At 45.8% G+C, this 9606-nt stretch overlaps 1 protein-coding gene across 6 annotated transcripts in view; it reads right to left on the bottom strand.

Annotated features, from left to right (window-relative positions):
• Nucleotides 1-2053: 2053 nt before the first annotated feature.
• The window catches only part of RPH3A (rabphilin 3A), a 331945-nt gene continuing 324392 nt past the window's right edge, over nucleotides 2054-9606 (bottom strand). For all 6 annotated transcript variants that reach the window (XM_055236769.2, XM_063614450.1, XM_055236770.2 and 3 more), the window contains 3 exons: nucleotides 8801-8882; nucleotides 5047-5143; nucleotides 2054-4259 (listed from right to left, as the gene is read on the bottom strand). In XM_055236769.2, coding sequence (XP_055092744.1) covers nucleotides 4129-4259; nucleotides 5047-5143; nucleotides 8801-8882 — 310 coding nt within the window. In that variant the 3' untranslated portion in view covers nucleotides 2054-4128. The remainder of the gene's footprint in view (nucleotides 4260-5046; nucleotides 5144-8800; nucleotides 8883-9606) is intronic.

The following is a 9606-nucleotide window of genomic DNA, read 5'->3' as shown; positions in this document are numbered from 1 at the left end:
AAAGTGTCAGTCAGAATTTGAATGCTGGACTTAATTGAAATTTTGGCTCGTGTTCTTTTCAGGGCAGATGCTTTCCAACACACCATATAGCCACTTACAGAGTGTTTTATTCAATGAGGTCAGCCAGGGGTCGGGGGTGGGGGCAGCACAATTAGCTAGGTTAGGTGTACTAATATTTATGTAAACTTTCCTCCTGTATATTCATCTCAGTCTGTTAGGTATGTCCGCATATAAATGAAGATCAACCAGTTTAAGGATGGAAATTAGGCTTCTTTTTAACTGCCACCCATGACTGACTGGTAGTGGCTCCCTGGAACACTGGGTTGAGAGGGACTCAGAGGCTGCTTGTAGGTTCTGTAGGAAAGATGCCATATTGATTAATGATGTCTGCCAGGAGCACAGGGAAAATGGCAAGTGTCTCCAGCTGTTCCTGTGAGGCTTATATGGACCTAATTAGCACCTCTCTCCACCTAGTGGCAGCTAGCTAAATTGCCACCAGGAAAAACTGAACAACTTTTTGGGTAGTGGTTTTCAGTCATGATGAAGGTGGAAATCACAAGGCATCAACCAGGAAATATTTTCTTTTTTTTTTTTTTGAGGCGGCGTCTCACTCTGTCGCCCAGGCTGGAGTGCAGTGGTATGATCTCAGCTCACTGCAACCTCCACCTGCCGGGTTCAAGCTACTCTCCTGCCTCAGCCTCCCGAGTAGCTGGGATTACAGGTGCGTGCCACCACACCCGGCTAATTTTTGCATTTTTAATAGAGACGGGGTTTCACCACGTTCGCCAGACTGGTCTCAAACTCTTGACCTCAGGTGATTCACCCACCTCGGCCTCACAAAGTGCTGGGATTATAGGCATGAGCTGCTGTGCCCAGCCAGGAAATATTTTCAACTGTACACTTTATCTTCAGGGTTTAGCAGAATCTGTGGGGAAAGAAATATCCCAAGTGAGACTAACATGGCAGCTTTTGCTTTTGAGGGCACAAAAAGGAAATGGTCTCAAAGAAAAGAGAATTATCTGTGGGATAGAATTGATGGCTCCTTCTTGAAGTAACCATTACTGATAGATTGCTTAAGCACTTTGGGGATGGATTATAGTGTGATTAAGAATCCTAGAGATGGGGTGTGGTGGCTCACACCTGTGATCCTAAAACTTTGAGTAGCCAAGGCAAGTGGATCACCTGAGGTCAGGAGTTTGAGACCAGCCTGGCCAACATGGCAAAACCCCGTCTGTACTAAAAATATAAAAATTAGTCAGGTGTGGTGGCAAGCACCTGTAATCCCAGCTACTCAGGAGGCTGAGGCAGGAGAATCGCTTGAATCCGGGAGGTGGAGGTTGCAGTGAGCCAAGATTGTGCCACTGCACTCCAGCCTGAGGGACAGAGCGAGACTCAATAATAATAATAATAATAATAAAGATTTGTTTTCTGGAAAGTTAGTTACTGACTCAGTTCACCTTCAGGACTACTGAGAATCTCCAATGAGAGACTCATTGTAGGTTGGAAGGTGCTAGAATGCAAGGGAGGCATTTGATGGTCCACGCTTATCGATCAGTTTGTGAAGAACACTGGACTCTGGGAGTCCAACAATCGAACTCCTTTCCTGGTATTGCCTTTGTGAAACACTGGACATGGCATTTTCTTCTCTGGACCTTGGTTTCTTCATCTGTCTAAAAAGTGAGTTGATTGAACTAGGTTGTGGCTCAATTTTATGTTCTTTTTTAGCTTTGGCAATTTCTGATTCTGCAACCACTTGGGACTTTTCCCAGGTCTTGTAGCAGCAGGAGGAGGATGAGGATGTTGCCTTCCTGTTTGGTAGGCACCAGCCAAAGGTATTCTTCTAGAAGGGTGTGGAGTCAGCCAAGTCACCTTAGGCCCACCTGCCCAAGATAAAATCCACCAGAAAGCAAACTCCTCATGGGCAGAGAACACGTCTGTCCCCAGTGCCTGGAACATAGTAGATGCTCATTAAATTCTGACTAACAGAATAGCATATGTCCTGGTAGGGAGGAAGACTTCGCAGAAACCAGAAAGGAAAACTGCAGACCACTCGTTTTCCTGGATGTTCCTACTTTATTTTTGGCTACATCATCACAAAGAAAGATGCTGGGTGGTTGTGCATGCACCGGAGGACGTGTGTGTATTCTAGGCAGGGAGGTGGTTACATTTGTCGGGGAGAGCGTGCACCCAGACCAGGGGCACTGTGAGCTTGCTGCATGCTGATTCCAGCGCCTACACCAGCATCAGGCTTGGGCGACACAGCCAGCATGCTGTCTCCTAAGGGGAAACTGTGGCGGGGGAGGTGGGCTGAGAGTAGGTGCCACCAGGGACTAATGGGGAAAGATAAGGTCAAAAGGAAAGATGGCAGCCAGGAAGCTATTGGCCACCTTGGGGAAGGTGAAGAGCTCGATGTTTAGAAGATGGTTATTCAAGGCAAGACTGAGTCCTCTCATGAATTGTGCAGGGAGCTGAGGGTGGAGGGCATTGAAAAGATAAGAGATGTGATTTGGGGAAAGTGAGAGTTTGAGTGTCTATCTGATGCTTCTGTAGAGAATGTCAGGGGTTTGGGATGACTGGGGGTGATTTTCATGAGGGAAGACTTCATTGAAATTGGGAAAATCAAACCTTTCTCACAGGGCATTGAAGATTGCCTGACCTCAACCTCAAATTTGTAATGTTTGCCCACGTTGCCTTTTCCTCCTTTTTAAAATAATTTTTTTTTATAGGAAGAAAGGGAAAGATTGATGATGAGCCCAAAGCCTTTGGCATCAGGCCTGTCTCTCTCTACTGTTCCATAGCCATGATATTATTTGATGCTCCCAGAAAGCTTAGTAAAGAGAGTGCAGGAGACAGAGAGACAGACAAAGAGAGACAGAGAGACTGGAGGGGGTTCTGAGTGAGAGACGGGATGCGAGAGAGTCAATGAAACAGAGTCAAAGGGCATGGGGAGGAGGGTAGCTTGTTCATTTATCTAAGAGCGGAGAAAGGAGAAAGGCTGGAGGCTTTGGATGAGGCTCCCTCAGACCCATAGCCCTGGTCCTCTAAATGCCTCTGTGCCCACCCGGGGAGCCCACGGATGACAGAGCCTCTCTATGGGGCATCTACACAGCTTGAGGGATGCTGCCATGCACTCAGGGCAGTGCCAGCCATTGGCCCAAGCCCTGGGAATGTCTGGCTCTGACAACAGGAGGAGTGGGTCACTTAAGAAGCGTGGGTCCAAGTGGAATCTCAGGTATGGGCCAGTTTCTCAGTTTCCAGGTCAGGCTGGTGAGAGGAAGGAGGTGAGGCTGGGTTAACATACATTTTTTTCGCTGTTGTTTTTGTGGCATTACTGCTTTAGAGAGAGAGAAAGGCAAAGGGGAGAAAGGCAGGGAGAGAAAGGAGAGGGGAGAGGCTGAGAAAGAATCTACTATGATGAAAGGGAAAGAAGAGGGAGGAGGAGAAAAGGCGACAGAGGAAGGGTTTTTTGTTGTCGTTTGTTTTTGTTTTGCTAGGAAGCACACAGGTGACATTCGGAAAGAGGAGAACGTCCAAGCCCCTGGTGAATTCCGTGCATTTGCGTCTTGGTGCACTTGGAGCAGGGAGGGTGTGTTCCTGAACACAGCAGTCTGTTTTGCTGCCAATCAGGGTGTGCATCTCAGGGGGCAGTGGGAGCCTGGAGGCTCTATTTCTGCCCCAATGCTTCTCTCACAGCATTGTCTGGGTCTGCTGACAACTGAGGGTATACAGAGACACAACACAGGGAATGAAAGGGGGTGTGTGTGTGTGTGTGTGTTCAAGGCTAGGAGGGTCTAAAAACAGTCCTAAATGATGAAGAACCTTTGTAATTTACCCAAACTGAGAGGTTATTAAATGATCAACCTCTTTGTAAACATCTCCCCAACCCCATCCCCATTGCTCCATCCCAGGGACCAGAGAGGGGCTGTATTCAGAGCCCACATCCCAGCATCAGGGAGGAGGGAGTCTTTGGCAGCAGTGCCCAACGTGACGGGGGCTCAAAGGCAGGCTCAGGGAGATCAGCAGGGTATGGGGGGAGGTAGGCATAGAGAAGAGAGATCAGGGTGCGGTGGGCAGCTAGGGCAGGCTGGGGGGGACCTGGGACGTGGAGTTGGGGACCTGGGCACTAGCCTAATCACTTGACACGTGGTTCTCATTCTGTAGCTGGTGCCAGCGCTCTATCTTCTTGTCTTTATTTTTCAGACACTCATACCAGTGTTTTAAGCGCTCTCCCTTGGCAGAGATCCCCAGCTGGCAGCCTCCTGGAGGATAGATGGGAAGATAGGAGCAGGTGGTCAGAATAGAGGTCATTCTAGACCCTAATGTGTAGTTGGGGGAGAAACTGCACCAAGCAGTGACCCCCCAGCAACCTGGGATCCATACTCTATAGAGAGCTGTTATAAAGTTGTTGCTGTTGTTGTTGTTATTATTATTATTAATACTGTCCTTCTCTGCCTCAAGAACCTGCAATGGCTCCCTACTGTTCCACTGAATCATAATTTCACTGTATTTTTAAAGGCTTTCTACAAATCACCATTCTACTCACTGAAACTTATCTCCCACTACTTCTGGGAACTCATTGTCTGTTTCCAAAGAGGTTCATCATCCTGCTCAATCCTGTCTTTACCCCTTAGCTCAGGCTCTGTCCCTTGCCTGGAGTCCCCACCCCCCTGCTTCATCTTTAATTGATTTTCTTCCTCATGATTCAGACAGGAACTAAAAAATCAAAAATTTTATCCTGGACATGCAAATAAATTAAGAAGAATTCTTTTGCACCCTGCTTTCTGCAGAGAACGCACATCTCTCCTGTGATTTAATTACCCCACTGGAGGTGATTTGTTCAACAAATAATCAAGTTTTGTAAGCCTTTTCATGTAAAGACATCCTCAAATTGGACCAAGGTCAGGATCATGGGTCTCAATTTAGCATTTGAACAATGAGGTTGCCAAAAGAAAAGCAATGACCTCAACTCTCTGTAGCCCTGGATAAGGCTCTCCTGTTCTGGGGAGGACAGAGGAGGGCGTTTTCTCTGGAGTTACGAACACTCACCGATGTAATCATTGGACTTGCCGATGTCATAGTCCCAGACTGAAATGTCCAGTGACTTCTTTGCCAGGTCACTGTGTTTGATGTCATAGAAAAACTCCTGGATACAACAGAGGAAGACGTGGGTAAGAACCCCCTGAACCCACAGCATTGGGAGGTAAGAGGCCAAGTCCTAGGGGTTATGGGCCAAGGAGAGGTCCTTGAGCTGGCATTCTGGGAGCAAGGAGGTCTTCCTGCTCCGATCCTCTGCCCCAGGTCCAGTGATCCCCTTCCAACAAACACTCTGTGTAACAAAGCACTGTCATCCTCTTTTCAGTGAATTTTCTGTTTGAAATTGGGAAGGCTGGTGAGGTTTTTCTAATAGAGCTCAAGTTTCCTTGTAGGTAAATGGCCATGAACTCAGTCCTTCCCCTCTGGTAGCTTCTGAAGGGGCATCTCCTTTTTTATTGCTTAGGGATTAAAAGTAGTTGAAGTGGCCGGGCCCGGTGGCTCACACCTGTAATCCCAGCACTTTGGGAGGCCAAGGTGGTGGCTCATTTGAGGTCACGAGTTCGAGAACAGCCTGACCAACATGGTGAAACCCCATCTCTACTAAAAATACAAAAATTAGCCAGGCATGGTGGTGGGCACCTGTAATTGCAGCTATTTGGGAAGCTGAGGCAGGAGAATCACTTGAACCAGGGAGGTGGAGGTTGCAGTGAGCCAAGATCACGCCACTGCACTCCAGCCTGGGCCACAGAGCGAGACTCTGTCTCAAAAATAAATAAATAAATAAATAAATAAATAAATAAATAAATAAAGTGGACTGAGTACATATGTTCCCAGACAATCTGGTTTTTTAAAAATAGCTTTTCTGTCTAATTACAAAATTCATTTTATGTTCATTGCTAAAACAAAGAAGAACCCCCCACCCCCAATTCCCAGTAATCCAACTACCCAAGAATAACCATGTCAACATTCCCCCACATGTGTTCACAGTGATGTATAAATTTTTTGTTAACTAAGTAATGCTGAACATACGGTATTGTCACTTCGTTTTTCATTTACAACTTTGGGCAAAAACCAACTTAGCATGTTCTCAAATATTTTTCTACATCATCATTTCAAATGGCTGCATTTAATGGATATGTGGCTATGTGGCTGTGTGGCTCTGTAGCTGTGTGACTGTGTGGCTGTGTTTTACAAAGCTCAAACTTATGGCTGTGTGACTGTGTGGCTGTGTGGCCGTAACCTAATCCCTAAGGATATTTAGGTTATTTCCAATTTTTCACTATCATCAAAAATACCATAAAAGTCACCCTTGTAGCAGCTGGGTGTGGTGGCTCATGCCTATAATCCCAGCACTTTGGGAGGCCAAGGCTGGGTAGACCTCTTGAGGCCAGGAGTTCGAGACCAGCCTGGCAAACACAGTGAATCCCAGTATTTACTAAAAATGCAAAAAATTAGCCAGGTGTGGTGGTGCACACTTGTAATCCCAGCTACTTGGGAGGCTGAAGCAGGAGAATTGTTTGAGCCCAGAAGGTGGAAGTTGCAGTGGGCTGAGATCACACCATTGCACTCCAGCCTGGGTGACAGAGCGAGATCCTGTCTCAAAACAAACAAACAAACAAATCAACCTATATCATTAAATATGTTAAAAAAAAAAAAAGTAACCCTTGAAGCTAAATCATTATGTACATCCATGATGATTTACTTAGAATAGATTTTGAGAAGTGAATGTTTGAGTTCGCGACATTTTACGATGGAGAATAGTGGCTATACTGTGATAACATTTGTGTACAATAAGAAAGCTGGTTACACATATACTTGCTTTGTATATGTATATACATCTCAGAAATTGATAATATATTTGTTTCATAAGAAATGAAGTAGGTGCCAACAAGGCACCTTATTGATGAATAAATCCCGCTACCCCAGTAGGAGGGGGACTTTGATTGGATACCCCTTTGCGCTTTCTGAATTTTGAAATATGTGACTGCACTACCTATTCCCCAAATAAGTGGAACTTAACTTTTAACATTTGACAGTTTTGAAAGTGTTTTGGCAAAAGCTTTCCTTCAGAGGTTTGCTTTCTCTCCAGTAGTGTGTGGATTTTCCCAACGCCGAGGACCAACATTGAAAACTATTTTTGCATCAGTTTGTTATGCGATATGGTGTCTGGTCTAGATTCACAGCTAATGAGTTTATTCGGATTTCATGTTTTGTGACTTGCTCAGATTCCAGGAGGGTGTAGGGCAGTACAGCTATAAATGGCTCCTTACTCAAGATCCATGATATGAGTTAGGAAATCAGGGGTTCCGCTGAAAGAGGGGCCTAGAGAGGAAGGGCTGAGCTGACTGCCCAGTGATTATTCTGAACTCTGTTTACACAGCACATTCCACATGTGGGTGTATATGGGTGTATGTGGGTGTATATGGGTGTATATGGGTGTATATTTTTCTTTTTCTTTTTCTTTTTTTAAGCAAACAATACTAAACCTACTGTGCTGTAACTTCCCTTTTCTACTTTGCAATATGTGATTAAAATCAATATTAGCCAGCTCAGACCCAACATCAGATTTCAGGAGCAGGGCAGAGAAAGGAGATTCAGTGGGGGTAGAACAGCACCCAGGGCTGCTCTAGGCAGGCATAAGCATGGACATGGACTCCTTCCTGCCCTGCGCGTGGAGCAAGGCTCAGGCATGTGGCTCCAGGCTCAGAGCTGGTGTCTCATGGCACTTTGAGACATTTCTCATGGCACTTCTTTGTCTTTATTTAGGTCTAGATCAGAACCATACATGTGGTTTAGATTAGAACTCATTTACTCTTCCACTGTTTCCTCCATTCAACCCTTCATTAACCCTTCTCTGTCTGACAGGCTTGTCCACAGAGAAGTGAAATCCAGATTTCACTGGATTTGGAAACCGGACGGATGCACAGTGTCTGGAAACAGAGGAAGCACATCTGCAGGAGGTAATTCTGCTGCTGAGTCCTGAGGAATGAGTAAGAGATTTCCAGAGAGGAAGAGAGGGAGAGGACAGTCCAGGAAAAGGGAGCAGCAGGTGTAAAGAGACCTGCATGGAGGTGAGTGTCACTTGAGGAGGGGGTGTATGAGACAAGGCAGGGATGGAGGCGAGTTTGAAAGGGCTTGATTGTCATACTAAGAAATTCGAGAGCCATTGTTGAGTTACTGAAGCAAGGGGGTGACAAATTCAGATTTGTGTTTTACAAAGCTCAAACTTACGTGGCGGAGGTGCCAAGCACAAAGAAATGAGTTAGGAATCTACTGCAACCGTCCAGGCCTGAAATGTCAGGGTCTGAGGCAAGACAGTAGCAGTGAGAATGGAGAGGAAGGAGCACATTCAATGGGTGTCCAGACAGTGGTTTCAACAGGACTTGATGCACTGGACGGACATGAGGAGTGAAGGACAGGGCAGTGTCAACGGGATGGATGGTAAAGAGCATCACTGTACCTATTTATTCCCTTGAATTTCAGTATTAGAGACTACTTGAATTGGTGAAGACGTTGGAGATGAGTTAGTTCAATCTCTTCCCAAACACTGCATCCTCCCTATGACATTCCTAACCTGTGGGCTTTTGTCTTAGGCTTGATTTCTTCCAGTGACAAGGAACTCATTCCTGCTTCTTTAGATAATTCAATCTGATCTATCACAGAAAGTTTTTTTTTTTATGTGACTTACAACCTTCTAGTAGGAATTTGTGCCTCTCTAACACTCAGCAAATATCCCAGAGCATGAAAAAGAATGGGGCAGCCTTACCTCATTGAATTCGGGATTCAAGGTTTTCTTTTTAATTTGAGTCTTGTGTTTGGCCTTCTTTCCCATGTCCGGTTTCAGCCAGCTGGGAGGCGACACAACATGCTATTATGGATGACATTTAATGAATAAGAACAGCCTCTTGACCCCAAAGGCCCCTTCTTTATCAGGGTGAATTGATGAATAAATCAGAAAGGGATCAACATTGATAATGACCAATATGCATTAGAGCATCTGCTTGGTACCAGGCACTTGACTGAGCACCTTAGGCATATTTAATCCCCACATGACCCTAGGCGGTAGAACCACAACCACTCAGTTTACAGACACAGGAACTGAGATCCAGAGAGTTAGAAGTGTGCCCTAGCTCACACAGCTGGGATTGAATCCAGATGTTGCATCTGGAGTCTGTGTTCTTAGCATGTTCACTTTCTCCCCATAAGTCAAATTGATGGCCATGGCTGGTGGTGCCTGGCATTTTACCATCTATCTCACCTTAGGCTGCCCGCAATCCCTAGAGAGATGCTGGGTGTATGCACAGAAAGGGGAAGATGCAAATCTGATCACTGTCACTCCACTGCTTAAAACTATATACTGAGTTCCTTTTAAACTCAGGGGAGAGTTCAAAATCCTTCATGTGGCCTTAAGACCCTGTGTGTTGGGTTTCTGCTCCATCCCAGCCTAACCTTATGCCATCCTCCTCAACCCACTCCTTACTTCTCCTTTCCACTCAAGGGCCTTTGAGCAAACTGTTTCTTCTGCCTACAGGGCTCTTTTCCAGTGAGGCCCAATGTCTGGCACATAGTAGG

Source organism: Symphalangus syndactylus, chromosome 13 (assembly GCF_028878055.3).
Source record: "Symphalangus syndactylus isolate Jambi chromosome 13, NHGRI_mSymSyn1-v2.1_pri, whole genome shotgun sequence".
NCBI classification, from domain to species: Eukaryota; Metazoa; Chordata; class Mammalia; order Primates; family Hylobatidae; genus Symphalangus; species Symphalangus syndactylus.
Note: the sequence above shows the minus strand (reverse complement) of the source record. Positions and strands in the feature narration are given on the sequence as shown.